The sequence below is a fragment of the Acanthochromis polyacanthus genome, chromosome 18 (genome assembly GCF_021347895.1).
Source record: "Acanthochromis polyacanthus isolate Apoly-LR-REF ecotype Palm Island chromosome 18, KAUST_Apoly_ChrSc, whole genome shotgun sequence".
Taxonomy (NCBI): domain Eukaryota; kingdom Metazoa; phylum Chordata; class Actinopteri; family Pomacentridae; genus Acanthochromis; species Acanthochromis polyacanthus.
In genome coordinates, this window is record NC_067130.1 from 18,666,234 (window position 1) to 18,683,905 (window position 17,672).

The window sequence follows — 17,672 nt, forward strand, 5'->3', positions numbered from 1 at the left end:
GAAGGGTGCGGGCTGCTCCGGCGACTGTTGGCCGTCCGGGGCTTGTCGGTCTCGAGCCTGTCCACTATCAGTATGAGCCAACATCCTCTGCCGTATGAAACCGGTCTTTATAGCAGCAGATGGAAATGCGCTACAAGTGTGGGGCTCCTGCAGCTGTGACCAATCCACTGATCAGTAGCCACAGAGAGCTCCACAGACCGGCGACACACCGGCAGGGGAACGGGCGGCCAAAAGAGGGGCAGAGCTGAACCTAGCCTGTAACAAAGATGAAGAAAAGTGTAGTTACCAAGCCAATTTCCTCAACTTAAATAGCAATTTTAATCTAAAAATATTTGTTTAAATTACACATACTATTAAACTGATACATTATTATGTCAACCCAACCCATCAAAATAATGTTCACAACCTGTAATGTTTATCTAAAACAATACATTAGAATTGCCTTGCATTTAATTAAGTGTTTGGAAAAGGTCGTTGTTTGTTGTACTGAGGCACTCAGGTAATTTATCAGCTGTCCTTTGTTAGACACAAGCAGAAGAAAAGCCACCCACATCTTTCAGGTCTGGAGAGGTTTTTTTTTTTTGTCTTTGTTTGTTTTGTGTCCTTTCACAGCTTATTTAGAAAGGTGCAGCATTATTAGCCCTCTTGTTATTACATTTATTTCAGTGATTTAGCAACACTCACAGACCCTGTGTTGTTTTGTTTGGCTTTTCCTTCTTTGTTTCGTAATTATATTGCTAAGCAACGCATGACTTTGTTCAATCGAAAACAGCTGGTTTACGTTGCTTCAGTGGACTCTAGCAGACCTACAATGTAATGATGATTTGGTGAATATTGTAATGGCATTCGATCTTTCTTTCAGCTGACAGAATAATTAATTAATGGGTCTACATATGGCAGCAGTTTTACTTGCAGCATCAAAATATATTACTTTTAATAAGTTCTTCATTGTAGTACTTGTCCGAACAGCCTCAACAGACAGACTACCTGCACCGTTTCAGTGATAGTGAGCAGGTCTTTGTGTCCCCTGTATCAGCTCTAACTTCTGTCAGACGTAAGAGTGTTTAAATGCTGTATGGATTACTATCAATCCAAAAACGAAATACTTCAGGTTAAGTTATTGTGAGGAGCTGCCCCAGTTAGGAGCTACTTTAGCTTGAAGATGTTTTGTGGATCTGGCCCTTGATCTAACTGTCAAGATGTATGTTTGAGGCAGTGGTTCACAAAGTGAGTGGGTGGTGGGGGTGTCGCAGAGGCATAACGGTGGCACACGAGCAACTGGAAGGAAAAGGTTGGCCTGTTTTTCGAGGTGCAAAGCAAAACTCAAACTGCAGTGGATTTGTAGTAGGATCGCAATCATGTGATCGTCAGCAGACAGCTGACGTAGTGTCCACTTATTGTCATGGTTACAGTGAAGCCATGCAGCTATCTCGCAATGAAACAGAAATCTTTAACAAATCTGTGTATCCAGACCATAAGCTGGATCACTGCCAAAATCTAATCAGTTGGTCCTTGTGTCATTTCTGACTTTCCTTGAAAATTTCATCCAAATTCATTAGTCCGTTTTTGAGTAATGTTGCTAACAGACAGACAGACAGACAAACTAAAGCACATCGTTCAAAACAAAATGAAACCAACCTTTTAGGCTTCTTTCAAAAAGCAATTTAAAGCCACACTCACATTTCAAATGTCTGAGATGGTAACAGCAAAACTGTGATTTTTCTTTTCTAAACTTCTCACATGATTCCATTCCAAAAAGTGTCCAAATAAATGATCCAATCTCTCAATAAAAATCAGCACTTTACTTATGCTTCTTCCCTCTGCCAATAATCATGTTTGGAGACCTCTGATTCATCTGCTGTCCCTGAATATAAAAGTGGACAAAAAGTAGCTGAAAGTAGCTCCACCTGGAGCAGCTACAACAGAAACATGCTGCTGACACACTGATGCTTCATCATTAATGATTTAATAATAACAGATACTATAATGTCAACCAGAGGGACCAAACCAGGACTTTCACTTTCATACTAGAACTCCATTTTGCTGCAGTACCTGTGCAAGAATCATCATGCACAACTTTTGCTTGAACTGGAGTATTTCTACATTGCTCATTGATCTCAACATTTCTTCCACCGCTGACAATAAACTGGCACAATTTATTCAAAAGACATATTTATGAAACTGACTCACTGACTCTAGAAACCACTGACAAATCTGTTCATCTTGTGGTGAGTCTTCCTGCCCCATTCATCTCATGTCATTTAAAAAGCAACGACAAGTAGCCAAGTCGAAAAACCACTGACAACTTAAAGAGAAAGCCCAATGAGGTCTTCCATATGGGGAAAACAACAAGGGTTGGAGGTAATGAATTACAACTATTCTTATTACTGTAATTAAGTCATCTTGTGTGTGTGTGTGTGTGTGTGGGGGGGGGGGGGTACTTGCACTTTTATGGCTTCTTTTCCAAGTCTGTAATTTTTGTCTTACTGAAATATATATTAGACAATGTAATCTAGGTTGTTATTCTTAAAATCATGATTATACACTGAGTAGACCTATAATTTCAGTGAATGTCCAAACCTTTCATCTGCATTTTATTGCCAATATGGATATCTGATCCCAAAGGACAAAACACACTGCAGCAGGCACATCTGTTAACTTTTAAAATCATCTCTTGCTGGAAGCCAACCAAAAGCGCAGAAAGTAAACAGTGGAAGATTTGCTAACATGTCACAGAGTTGTGGGTTTTTGCTTATGATGTTTTGGGAGAAGTCAATATTGTTCTGCACAGATTAGAAAAAAAGCAATGTGATGGGTCAGTCTAAATCATCAAATAGTAGAAAACACTGCCAAGATTTCTGTGGACATTGAACTGAGATGAAGTGGAGCAGCTAATGTTTGGCACAGCAGGCTTTGAAATTGGTACCACAGGGCAAAGTTAAGTTGTAAATGAATAACTATTGGTGCTAACCAAACTCAGAGGAACTGCTATCTGTCCACCAGCGTTTTTACTCCACTAAGGAACAGCAAAGTTATGTGACGATCGGTGTATAGTTTGTCCATCTGTTTGTCTGTCTGTTCGCGACATCACTCAAAAACAGAATAACAGATTCGGATAAAATGTTCAGGGAAGGTCAGAAATGACACAAGGACCAAGTGATTAGATTTTGGCAGTGATGCTGCTTATAGTCTGGATCCATGGAATTGTGAAGGTTTTCTGTATCATTGCGAAATGGCGACACTGATCACTGTAACTATGACAACAAGTGAACACTACGTCAGCTGCCTGCTGCTGATCACATGATTGTGATCCTACTACAAAACAACCACTGCGGACTTATTGGGACTTACCCATCGGAAATAATACAAGGAACAATTGATACATTGCGGTGGTGTTTCCAACTCCCACCAATTCCCGCTGCCCACTACATATTTAGACCATGTGATTCGGTATCCATACATAACGGGCACATGCATAACACACGCCCGTGCTCAGCACAAGGTCATTCTGTTTGTGGGTACATCTATATTAAATGGCCATATTTTATGGTGCTGTGATTTCTGCCACAGATTTTTTTCAAGATTTCAGCCGTCAGAAATTTTACAACTGAGCAGCTTTGGCGGAGTACTGTCCTCTCTGAGTGCTTTACTTGTTGTTGTTGTTTCAGGTTCATGCATATTAAGCAAAGTAAATATCATCATAATTATTTCCAAAACTGTCTATTTTAACATAAAATTTACTTGTCAGAAATCTTCTCTTTCGACAAAGTTTAAAAATCCTGACCTAAAATGTTATTTGCGTGTGACTGAGGGATCCAAACAAGATAATGCTAGTTTTGCAAAAAATTCCATAGGTCTCAGTTTGACTCATTAATACCTTCTATTATTTATCAGACAAAATGTGCCTTGCTGAAAGTTTCTGCATCTTCTCTAATGACTGCCTGCTGCTGATAATGTATTAAACATCACCCATGACAAAGCAACTAATATTGTGAGTAGTTTTTTAAAAATAAAAATTTGCAGTTAAATATTTTTAGCAGCAATAGTCCTGCCTCAAGTTGAATAATATCTCAGTAGTGTTACACTACTTTTATTTGAGTGCAGTTCCACAACTGAAAAATATCCCAATCAGAAATACTTGATTGATCCTTGCAGGGAAATTGATTATGTTGCAGTTTCTGTCATTCAAAGTCTAAAGATAAACCTAAGTAGAAAATCTGTCCTAAAAATATGAACATACACAGAAAATATATGCATAAAAATTTAAATGCACAATGTGCTTGGAAAATAAAAATAGAAGTATACAGTGTAACATCACATCACCGCTGGCTCATGAAAATAAAATTCACAAATCCTGTGTTGTTTCTTTTTCCTTTTGGTAAACAGTTCCTAAAAATACACATCAAAATAGCTAATTTAGGCTTTTTTATGTGGACATCTGCACGTACAGGGTTAGCCACTTTGAGATAATATGACACTTAAAAACTAGCAAAAAATGAACGTCCACTTACTTTATGTTGTTATTACAAATGGTTTAGTGTGAATTTAGCCTGCACTGTTGAGGAGCATAAACTCATCAAAATGAAATTTGCTTGCCCGGTATTTTCCTGCTTCTGGGTTGGCACATTACAGTGTCCTCTGTTGGCCTGACCTGCATATTCATGCTCAACCCACACACAGTCAGGTAAACTATCCTTCTCTCACTGATTCATGGTGGTCAAATAACCATCAAACATCGTCAGCTCCTGATTCAAATGTATCTAAATCCTGATTGGTACACACATAGAAATGTGTGATATGTAACTGAGCTGCTCTCCTGTCTGGCTGCAGAATAAAGCACTTGAGGAAAACCTGACACTCTGCTGGTGGGATGGATGCAGGTGTGGCGTTCTCATGCCAGCTCATCTTACTCACTCAGAACGACACAAAACCAGAACATCCACTAAAAATAATTATTTACTGGAACCTAATAAGCCCTCTTGACTCCATCTGCTCAGTGGTCTGTAACTAAACTGCTCAGCTGCATGGAGGAGAGACAGAACACTCCTAATGTGGTACAGAAGTGTTAGCTAATACGCTGTGTGGGAGTTAATTGTAACACGTTGGACAAATTGTCTTCTAATTTATGATAATTACTGCCAGTGGAAATAAATTGATGATGTGTGATATTTGTGAGGAGACTATCACACCTATGCTTAACCACAGAGTTGTAGGTTACATTTGAAGTTCAGGAGAGAGCATCAGGTCCAAATTTTGAATTTTCTGCCTTCTGGGAAAAATTTTCTGTACCAATTTGTGCTTTTTCTGCATCAATTTATGATGGAAATGTCTTCATCTATGCAACAGAAAACACAAAATGGTTGAAAATGGAGTGACACATGTTGCAGTAAGACTCTCAGGCATTTTGTTTAGCTTTCACATGTTAAATTCCTGTGACTTTTGTCATTTAACATGATCCCTGCTAAGTCAGAACACATAAAGGCTGCATATCCTCCTCTTTTTAGTCTTTTATTTTGGGGGCAGTAGAGACTTTAAATGTGAGTGTGGCACCTTTTCATGGCATTTCAATGAGGTGTTTCAGCAAGATTTCTGCTCATATTGATGATGATATTTAGGATTAGATTAGATTTTTTTTTAAATTTGTCACTCGACTACAACGAGACACAAAAAAACCACAAAGAGACACAAAACAACCACAAAGACACAAAACAACCACAAAGAGACACAAAATGGATACAAAAAGACACAAAACAACCACAGAGACACAAAACAACTACAAAGACCAGGGACGGCTGGTATAAATGGGCTAACAGGGCGAAGCCCTCCCAGGCAAACACAAAAAGATGAGAAAATTATGTTTAAATAACTTACAACAGATTGTTTTAAGATTAGGTGAAACCAAAGGTAGCAACAGCACCAATCATTCAAAAGAAAAACAGAGAATATGGGCTTATTTTTTACAGCCCCAGCAGATACAGTCCGCTTTCATTCATTTCCTTCTTGTAAGTGATTGACAGGTGTCATGTCATGTCCCCGTGATTTACTGATCATTTGGGCTAACTTCACTCAGCCCACAGGCCACTGACTTTTGACCAATAGCAGCAAGTTAATACAGCGGTGCTATTTGTGCCAGAGTTGGGAAGGAAGGAGAAAAAGTTAAGCTATGACGGGTGTTACCATGAACGAGGTGGATTATTTGCTTTCTTGTCCATTTTCCTCAATGTCTTTGGAGGAAAAGCTGGAATTTAAGAGACTGGGATCATATCGGCCAAACGATGTTCAAATTACTCAACAGGACAAACGACAAAATCGTAAGTTTTGCGTTTCTTAGTTTGACAGAAAGGACTGGCTAATGGCAAGTGTAGCTAAGAATTCACTTTTCTGTTTCCCATGCTTACTTTTTGGAGGAGATACCACATGGACTCAACAAGGAATTGTGGATTTGAAACATTTGTCGGACAAAATTAGAAAACATGAATGCAGCACAAGTCACATCGGAAACAGCGTCAAGTTTTCCATGTTAGGAAAAGTTAACATCGCCTGTCAGCTGGATGAAGGCCACTGCATCGGTGTACAGAGGCACAACGAGCTGGTGAAAAAAATAGACATTCACTATCAAGGATTGTGGACTGTATTAAATTTTGTGGCGCACACGAGCTAGCTTTACGGGGGTCTGACAAATCCCCCACTTCAACCCAACGCGGCGTATTTCTGGACCTGGTTGACCAATTTTCTTTTTTAGACAGCCAGTTAGCAGATCACCTGTCAAACACACAAGTTGCAAAGTACACGTCCAAGACTAGCCAAAACGAGTTGCTTGATTGTATGTTAGCTGTTTATGAACAAAAAGTGACTGATGAAATGTCGCAGACGGCATTTGTGGCTGTGCAAGCTGATGAGACAACCAATGTGGCATGTGTATCTGTATGTGTGTGTGTGTGTGTGGGCGTGTTTCTGCTAACTCGGTGGGGACTTTGACCTGACTCCACACAACCCGGTGGGGACTCGTGTCACGGTGGGGACCAAAAATGAGGTCCCCACGAGGGGAAACAGTGTTTTCTTGGCCATGTTGTTGTTACTGAAAAAAGTAAAAGTGCAAAAGCGTTTCTTTAGGGTTAGGCATTGTTTTGGTCTGGGTTAAGGTTAGGGTTAGGGTAAGGGTTAGGGGTTAGATATGAATGGGAGTCAATGGTATGTCCCCACGACAATAGCAACCCAAGCCTGTGTGTGTGTGTGTGTGTGTGTGTGTGTGTGTGTGTGTGTGTGTGTGTGTGTGTGTGTGTGTGTGTGTGTGTGTGTGTGTGTGTGTGTGTGTGTGTGTGTGTCTGAGCTCATAACTTTTAAAGCAAAGAATAAAAAGGACCCAGTGGTGAAGAAATAAAACCTGCCAGAGGTGTTGCTGACTCTGAGCAATGTTCTGGCAGTTTCTCTTAATATAAACAAAGAGCAGGCCCTTTGCTATTTTCATGATTTCAGTGGAGGATTTAAATGCATGTGCTCTATTTTTTAATTTCTAAATGATCATCTTTATCCTGTGATGAAACATTTCTATCCTGATGGGCGTGTTTTCCAGGATGATGATGCCTCCATCCATAAGGCACTCAATAGTTGGATGAACTATATATGATTTTGGGAGCATGTCATCAGATGTTGTTTTTCAGGCTGTCACTTCTTTACAGGATACAGCAGCTGGCTACAGATTGGTATCAATGATGAGTCCTAAGGTGTGCAATAAATGTTTTCAGAAACACATTTTTGTGAACCGTTATCATGATATAAGCAACAATTTCCAAATGAGCCACTAAGTTGGTCCATTTAAAATCCAGAAGCAGGCAGCCCCTGAGAGCAGAGCTCATCCAGTCAGGTACAGGGAGTCTTTGTGCAGCTGTAGCAAGCCTCTATTGGAGAAAAAGCACCTGTCAATCTTTTTTCATGCCTCCACACACAGCGTCCAATGCATCAAAGAGGTGTGACCCCTCACAGCGAATAACACCCGAAAGGACACACAGCATCATGCAGAGCTCCCCACCAACATCATCTAAACGCCAAATGAGGGAATATGTTTTGGAGGAGTGGTCTTCATCTCTCCAGTAGAGTTCCATAGACTTGGAGAACTGATAACAAGGAGCAGTGAAGCTGTTCTGGTGGAACAAGGTCGCCCAACACCTTACTAAGACAAATTATGTTATTTTTTCTTTTAATTTGTCACCTGTCTGTGCAGTGATGCCTGTGTTTTGCTGTGTATTTCAGTGCACAGGAAACCGGCCCTCAGATTGTCAGCCAAGACACTGTGTTCCACTCTTGTTCCGGTTTCGGTGTCTAAAAATATTTTATCTTCAGTATTTTACTTCATGGTTTTGACTAGCACTATGTGATAAATCCTGCTGCTTGATGAAGTAAACTGCTTTCAGTTTGATGAGAACTTCATCTTTCACCACATTCCTGTTTCCTGAGAACTTCTAAAGTCTTGTCCCGAAGAAAAAGGTTTCACAATAAGGAACCTTAACTCCACTTTGCCAGTTACAAGGCATTTTGTTCCCTCTGCATCGTCATTGTTGAAAGTTTGTCGAAGACTTTCCAGAATTCATGCTAATCTGTAATTACAAATAACAAGCCTTTGATAAGCCCCTTCAGTCTTGCAACAGCCATGTCATTTAATACATGTCTCTATGGTTTGCCAGAAAAGAGAATTTAAAAAAAATAAATGGTGACTCACATTACCTCCAAGGACAACTGAAGTTCCTTATTTTCCTCCCAAGTATGTCATGCTGACAAAGACAAGACTCACAGACTTGCAAGCAAATGCGCTTACTCATGTAGGAAACTTTCCTGATAGCGCAACCCAGTAGATTAGCAAGTGGTGTTTAAATCTATTGTTTCATATGTTAGTAATGTTATCTAATCAGGGATTCAGTGGTTAATAAACAGCACAAACTGTAACAGATCACATGGTTTACAAAGGAAACTTTTTGTCTTGTTGCTCCTTAAACCTCATGAATGCACAAATCATTTATCAGAAAGAAAGTAAAGGAACACTGGGACTTTGAATATCACAGAGATCTGGACATTAAACACTTAAATATCTGCATGTTAGTGAGTTGTTATGCACCAATTCATCTCTTTTCTGCATCTGTTTATGGTGTAAATGTAATTTATGTAAAGGACAGCACATAATTCAGGCACCAGGTAAACACACAGTGAGGATGGATTTATTCAACCAGGTTAGTCCTATTGAGATCAGAGATCTCCTTTAGAAGGGAGATCTGGCCAAGAGGGCAGCAGCATAGTCACACTGAGAATGAGAGCCAGTGTTACCTGTATAAATAAAGGTTAAATAAAATTAAAAACTAGAAAAGCACTCAGAGAGCACAGTACTCCGCCAAGGCTGTTCATTCCCCCAAATGGCATTGTCAGAAATGCAGCATTCTTTTGTAAAAATGTAGCATTTTTGTATTAGTTATTGATGATCAGAAATCATGGCAACATAGAATGTGGCCATTTAACATAGTATATTATTTAAAAAATGACCTTGTCTGAGCACAGGAGTGTGCTATGCACGTGTGCCTTATGTACAGATACTGAATCGCGTGACCTAAATATGTAGCAGGTGGTGGGAACTGATGGGACTTGGAAACACCCCAACATTTTAATCAATTGTTCCATGCATCATTTACAACTGATAAGTCTGGTCGATTTGTAGAAGGGTTGCAATCATGTGATCAGCAGCAGGCAGCTGACGTAGTGTTCACTTGTTGTCATTGTTACAGTGACGCCGTGTGGTTATCTTGCAATGATACAGAAATCTTTAACAAATCAATGGATCCAGATTATAAGCCACACCACTGCCAAAATCTAATCACTTGGTCCTTGTGTCATTTCTGACCTTCCCTGAAAATTTCATCCAAATCAGTTAGTCCGTTTTTGAGTAATGTTGCAAACAGACAGACAGACAGTTCAACGGCGATCGTCACCTAACTCTGCTGTTCCTTGGCAGAGTAATAACACAGCCCTGCATATTCACGTTTCTACATTGTAGATTCATACTGAAGATTAACACTTTGTTGTTTCCAACATAATTCCCTATGTATTCTTAATAGTAAGTCTTTATTTATTGACAGCTGTAGTTTGTGATACAGTTGAACTTGTCTTATTCTCAGTTATATTAGTGGATCCACAAAAACTATTAAGAAACTGATTACTGATAAAATGTTAAACCTTGCCGAGGACACTCTGTAATGCCAGGCTTTTTTGTCCTCCAAAGGGGGCCTGGCAGAAAAAGTTTGAGCCACTGGTTGGTTTGGTTTTGTGTTTATATTGCACTCACATAGTCTGCCTTTCTACACATAGCTGTTTTAGTCCTCAGAAATATATGCATTTATCCGACAGCTTGAGTTACTATGAAGATAAAGATTTTACACAACCAGCTCTTAAACTAAAGCACATTGTTCAAAATGAAACCAACCTTTTAGGCTTCTTTCAAAAAGCAATTTAAAGCCACACTCACATTTCAAATGTCTGAGATGGTAACAGCAAAACTGTGATTTTTCTTTTCTAAACTTCTCACATGGTTCCATTCCAAAAAGTGTCCAAATAAATGATCCAATCTCTCAATAAAAATCAGCACTTTACTTATTCTTCTTCCCTCTGCCAATAATCATGCTTGGAGACCTCTGATTTATCTGCTGTCCCTGAACATAAAAGTGGACAAAAAGTAGCTGAAAGTAGCTCCACCTGGAGCAGCTACAACAGAAACATGCTGCTGACACACTGATGCTTCATTATTAATGATTTCATAATAACAAATACTATAATGTCAACCAGAGGGACCAAACCAGGACTTTCACTTTCATACTAGAACTCCATTTTGCTGCAGTACCTGTGCAAGAATTATCATGCACAACTTTTGCTTGAACTGGAGTATTTCTACATTGCTGTACTGGTGCTTTTACTTAAGTAAAGGATCTCAACATTTCTTCCACCGCTGACAATAAACTGGCACAATTTATTCAAAGCACATATTTATGACTCGCTGACTCTAGAAACCACTGACAAATCTGTTCATCTTGTGGTGAGTCTTCCTGCCACATTTATCTCATGTCATTTAAAAAGCAAGGACAAGTAGCCAAGTCGAAAAACCACTGACAACTTGTGTTAAAGAGAAAGCCATTGAGGTCTTCCATATGGGGAAAACAACGAGGGTTGGAGGTAATGAATTACAACTACTCTTATTACTGTAATTAAGTCATCTTTTTTTTTTTTTTGGGGGGGGGGGTGTACTTACAGTTAGTCTGTTTTTGAGTAATGTTGCGAACAGACAGACAAACAGATTCACAGATGAACGCTGATCGTCACATAACTCCTTGGCAGAGTAACAATAAACAGCAGATCAAATTAACAACATTAACACTTGATCACATATAACACTTGCACACAGACGAGGTAGAGTGCGTTGATTTCACCAGAGTTTTAAACTCATTCAGTGGAACAAGTTCTTGAGGTTGGAGTTGAGATTATTCCAAGCATTAGGCGCAGAAAACCGAAATGCTTTTTGCCCAGTTCAGATCGTACTTTGTAGACGACAAATTGCAAGAGTATCCATAGATCGGAGATCGTGACTTCCATGTTTCCTTGTTAAAAGACGACACAAATAGGAAGGATTTCAGGCACTTTGTAGCACTTTCAAATACTTGAAAATGTTACATTTTTCATATTTAATATTGTCCCTGCAGAGTCAACACACATACAGACATGATTCACTTTGTCGTCTTTTGTGTCTTTTGTTTGGAGCAGTAGCCTCTTTAAATTATTTGAATTCATTTATAAATTCCTGGACTTTGATGATAAGCACCTCCTGTAATGTACCTGAGAATTTGTGCAAGACAGATAAATTGCCACTATAATGAACAATCAAGTTTTGAACTTATCTGGTAGTTTTCTAATCTTGTCCAGTGGGTGTATAGAATGATAATCAGTGCTACAGGCTTCACAAAGAGCGGTTTTTGACTTGTTTCACTTAATGTAAGTGCACATACAGTATGTGTGAGTTTAACACCGGCAGAGCAGCTTTTCTTTGCGAGCACTTTATATTTGAGTGTTACTTGGTATGCATGAGCATGATTTTTTGCCAGCCACGGTTCCGTTTGCAGTGTTTATAGAGAGCCTTTATAGAGAGTCAGAAACTGCTTGTTTCCAGCAGTTAGATTACCGAGAGAAAAGACTTTTGTATGGTCATACAATGGCATGAATTACTGTAAAAATACAGCCAAATTCTAACAGTAGTTAACTGTTTTTTCAAAATACAACTTAACACCAGGCTATTGTAAAAACTGGTCATGTGAAGTGAACAAAAAATATAACACAAAATGACAAAAAGCAGAACAAAATGACACACACATGAGACACAGAAGAAAAACAAAACACAACTTGACAAAAAAGAGACACCGCAGAAAGGAAATGACAGAAAGGAGACAGAAGCGTCACGAGACATGAACAAAACTTTACAAACTACACACAAAAGAAAAGTGAGTTATAAACCACAGAAATGAGGCAAAATAAGCAAGACAGAGATGGAAAATTAGACAAAAATGATGGAAACCAGACACAAAAGGACAAAAAAAGAGGCAAACTTGTCTGAAAGAGACATGAAATGACATAAACGGGACACAAAAGAAGAATAGACCTGAAGCAAAACAAACGAAACGTAAAATTAACTTGTGACACATGAAAAAGCAGGTCACAAAATCATAGAAAGTTTGTGTCTTCCTGTGTCACAAAAAGACACAAACAAAATCGCAAACTAGACACAAGGAAACAATTAGCCGAAAAACAACACAAATGAGACACAAAATGACACACACTAAAAGAAATGACAAAAAAATTAGACCACACGACTCAAGTGAGATAGAAATGAAAAATGAGACGCAAAACAACACAAATTAGACACAAAAAGACTGAAAGGAGACAAAACTGTCCCAAAGAGACACAAAACCACATAAATGAGAGGTAACACAATATAAACACAGTATATCTTTGTAAAGTCCAGTTGCAGTCTTACACAGCAAAGATTGTGAAAGTGAATTAAAATATTAACAGAACTGTAAAAAACAACAACAACAAAGTTTTAGTTTTTTTTCCAAAGAATGTAGTTTGAAAATATCATATAAAATAAAGTTTGTGCAACCTATTATGAATATTACAGCATTTTCCCATTTTCAGCACAACAGATGGTGCATTTAATATTTAACATTAATATGCATTTTTAACATAAACACAATAATTGGCTGTCATAAATATTAAAGCATATGTCCACTGTTAACACAAAGTACATCAATTTGACTGGTAACAAATGAAATAATGGCAAAAAAAAATTGGCATGTTGCTTGTTATAAATATTGTAGCATGTTTCTGTTATCAGCACACACATTTTACTGGGAAAATTTTTATTCTTTTCGAAACTGATACAAAAATTACAGTATTGAATATTACGAATGTTATTGCGGCATTATTTCCATTAAAACATTTTTGCAAGAGTAGGGAAATGCATTTTTCCAAGAGAAAGAAAGCTTAAAATTAGTATTTTTTGGTTAACTTGTTTATGGTGATTCAATGTAATATAAATTACTGTTCAAAAGTTTAGGGTCATTTAGAAATGTCCTTATTTTTGAAAGAAAAGCAGATTTTTTTGAAGATAGCATTAATCAGAAATACAGTCTAGACATTGTTAAAGTGGTAAATGACTATTCTACACTCAACAAAAATATAAATGCAACACTTTTGTTTTTGCTCCCATTTTTTATGAGATGAACTCAAAGACCTAAAACTTTTTCCACATACACAATATCACTATTTCTCTCAGATATTGTTCACAAATCTGTCTGGAGAGAATGCTGAGTAGTTTGAGTGAGCTGTCCCTTTAAGGCATCATGCATTTCTGATAGAAAAACCTCAAAACTGATCCATCCCATCATTGTTCTTAGTAGAATAGTGGTTTAACAATTAACAAATAATCAGTGATTTGTTGTGGCTCTGTCTGATACCAAATATTAGTCTAGTTTGGCTGAAACTAATGATTAATCGTTTAAACTTTCGGCTGCAAAAACACCAGATGAATGCCCTTCATCACTGCTTAACCCTCTGAACCCCAAAACCTGCCAGCAGGTTTGAAAGCATTAATCAAAGCCAGAAACTGCAAAAACAGAGAGAAACGTTGGAATTTTGTGCAGTTCTGTCAGGAAAATGGATCAAACCTCAACTTAGAAATGTGATATTTCTTAAAAATCTGTTTATTCTACACATCTAGTTTCAAAATTTGTCAAAAATAAACCATTTGCATCAGATTCTGCTAAAAAATAAATAAATTCTGAGCTCCTAGGAAGCCATAACTGAGTCAGCTATGAAACAGAGCAGGGAGGATATAAATATGGGAACTAGATAGAGAGACTTAGAGTAAATAAAACACATCTGATCAATTAAATAAATTAGGCCTGGCTATACGATGAAATATCATTCTATAGTTGATAAGCAGCATCGTGTGAAAATCAGCTAGCTTGTAGATTTAGTCAAAATTGTAATGTTTATTGCACAGAAGACATTTCTAAGTTATGTCTACTTCTAGTCAAGGTTGTGTTGTTTCCAAAGAGGTGCAGGACTTTATACTGCAGTGAAAAATGAGCCCACAGTGAAGAGAAAATATGACAGGAGCAAAAAATACCGAAGTAACAGCTTGAGGGTTCAGACAGTTGACCTCAAGATAATGTCATCAAATGTTTTGGTTTGCCCAACCAAGAGTCCAATTTACTACAATATCAGACAAGAAAAAGCAGCAAATTCAATAAAATGTGAAAAATAACTCCGAAAAAAACACAATTAACTGTCATATTTGTTGCTGATTAGTGCCCCGTCAGTCGACTGCAGCTCTACAGCATGCTGTCAATCAACCTTTTGGACAGTTCAAGGAGCCATGTGACTGGAAAAGCTTTTGCTTTTCCTGCAGCTTCTCCTCCAGGCACTGAATGAGAATGGGGTCCACTTTAGGGTCAAACTTATTGGCAAACCAGTGACCGTAGTTGAGCAACCATCGCATTTCGGCTGCACCGAATATACAGACGCTGCGGACGTGCTGCCCTGTGCACGGCGGGTACAGCTTCTCCTCCAGGTAGTGCCACTTCACCAGCCTGGTCTTACTCATCAGGTCGGTGATGTCCGGCTGTGATCTGGACACCTCTCCTGGAACACCCGGCAGTCGCACAAGCGTGGCCCAAAAGTGTTCGTCTGGGGAGTAGGTGTCCTCAGACCAGGTCAGAAAGTCCTTCACTACATCCGAGGATTCAACGTGCACGACAAACTCCCGCGACAGCACGAAGTAGGCGTTCCCAGAGAACACCTCGATGCCGTGCGGCGGCGGAGACTTCACCTGATCCGTTTTTACCGGCAGCTTCTTATATTCAAAGCTGACATCTCTGAGCTCATGGTGAAAAGCGAACCTCTTCTTCTTTGACTGACTGGGTCGGCTTGTTTCCAACATGTTAGCACCATTTAGCCTCTTTAGCTCTGACACCAGCTCGATGTTGGACCTGAGCGGGAAATCTTGGCCACACAGGTTGATGACATACTTCCACTTGACCTCTGACCCCAAAAGGTCGGACAAGCAGTTTAGATCGGCTTTCAGTCGGCTGATACTCGCGTAGAAGACGGATTCTCTCTTGCTGGCGATGAAGACGTTGGGCAGACAGCCGGCCAGACCCTCCATGGCTGAGATGAACTGAGCCGAGGACTTCTGGTCATAGTGGATGCAGTAGATGTTTGTAGGTGAGTACAGCGCTCTGATGAGTCTCTCCACCATCCAGGCAGATTTATGCACAACTAAAGAATAAGCGAGAGGAAAGTCTCTCTCCTCCTCTGAGACACACACGTCATTATATCCTCTGAACTGCAGGAACGATGAGCAGTCAGAGGTGAAGTTAACCAAACTTTCATCTGTGTCCTCCACCACATTTTTTGTTCTGATGATGAGGGATTTCCCCACCTCCACCGGGTCCATGTCATAGATAGCCGAGCAGTTAATGTCATACCTGTGAAACTCATGATTGTCTGGGGGAAATAAAGATTCATTGATGTAGCTGTACTTGACATAAATCAACAGCAGGACACATATGGAGAGGAGGGACAGGAGGGACGAAATGAACTGGTTTCTTCTTAGCCTGAGTAGTGAGCATCTTGTAATCATTCTGTGAAAAGAGAGAAAACATGATGAGAGGGAGCAGAAACTCTGAATTTACATTAACATGAGAGTTAAACAGGAGCGGGAGCGAGACCTGAAACCACGTAGACGCGTGGAGGTGACAAATAACATTCCACAGTGGGCAAAACACTCACCTGGCTCCATAAGCAGGTGTCGGTCTGCAAAGCGCCCCGCAAACCGTTTCATGGAGTCACCCTAAAAGTTGCAAAAACTCGATTTAAATCCAGATTTAATACAACTCTTCATGTCCTGAGCTGCTTAGAATAAAGAATCTCCTCCTAGATGTGGGTACAACTCACCGATGTCAGCAGAAATACGAGGAGTGGACATGTATCCTCTTTGCCATTACGCTTTTTACGCACTGCTGGAGACAACAAAAACTCAAACCGCGGTGGCGATCCGATCTGGTTTCATTATCCAGAGCTCAAAAAGCGTAAAGACGCACAACTTGACGTGAGTCCCAGCCTGCGTGGTTCCTCAGAGCGTCGGTGAGGAGGGAGGACAGCCGCGATCTGAGAAATAACCCGGAAAAGTGGGAGGGGTCCAGGAAACTAATTACAGACAAAAGCTGCAAAAAAAGAAAAAAATTCCCAAAGCAAAACTGTCATTTGGCCCCACCGATTTGATCAAACACCCTTTTCTACGTGCAGTAATAGGGGAATAAAAAGAGTAAGTGTGTGAAAGTGAGTCTGCAGACTCCCGGACATGTGGAGCTGCAGCTGATTACAGCGGCATGAATGAAAAACCCCGTGGCTGCAGTCATCTGAACGCACCGAATGAAGACTGAGAAGTTCAAGGAAACTGTGACGGTTGAAAAAAACCCGACAGTTTCATGCATATGTGTTTAAAAACTGCGCAACTGTCACCACATGCCTGAAAAACTTGTTAGTCAGAATACCATATCCAGTGAGGAGAAAGTTCTACCTGCACGGTCTGAATACACACACAAAAAATGAATGTGTCTTTGTCAAAGAGACAGAAACTACTCATAATGTTTGAGCTGAAGCTGTCAGTTGAAGCTGAGAAGCCAAAGACAGTGGATGCAGATTTACAGCATATTAAATATACATTGGAATTGCCATAGACTCAGTATTTTCCTAAATAAAATAATATAAACTTTAAACGACATGTGTTCATGGAGCTAAAATGTAGCTATATTATGTCTATATAACAGAACTGTGAAAATGTGTGAAGGGATTCCCAGTCATTCACATCTTTATAATTCCTCATTTTAAGAGCTGTAATTGAAGTAGTTGCTGCTGGATCGACATGTATCTATGAACAGAACCAGCGGTGCACCTGCTCTCAGCTTTCAAAACCACTTTGGTCTCACAAACCGAAACTGTATGGTACACCGATTAACCACAACATCCTGACCACTGACAGACAGGGGCGGAGCTAGACCATTTTCAGGGGTGCTTGAGCACCCCTT

At 39.5% G+C, this 17,672-nt stretch overlaps 1 protein-coding gene across 1 annotated transcript; it reads right to left on the reverse strand.

Annotated features, from left to right (window-relative positions):
- Positions 1 to 11,334: 11,334 nt before the first annotated feature.
- Positions 11,335 to 16,978, reverse strand: LOC110956477 (beta-1,3-galactosyl-O-glycosyl-glycoprotein beta-1,6-N-acetylglucosaminyltransferase 4-like). Its single transcript, XM_022201988.2, has 3 exons — positions 16,540 to 16,978; positions 16,375 to 16,435; positions 11,335 to 16,226 (listed from the first exon to the last, which is right to left on the reverse strand). Exon 3 carries the CDS (start codon positions 16,223 to 16,225, stop codon positions 14,933 to 14,935), a length of 1,293 nt encoding a protein of 430 aa, XP_022057680.1. The 5' UTR covers position 16,226; positions 16,375 to 16,435; positions 16,540 to 16,978; the 3' UTR covers positions 11,335 to 14,932.
- Positions 16,979 to 17,672: the final 694 nt, after the last annotated feature.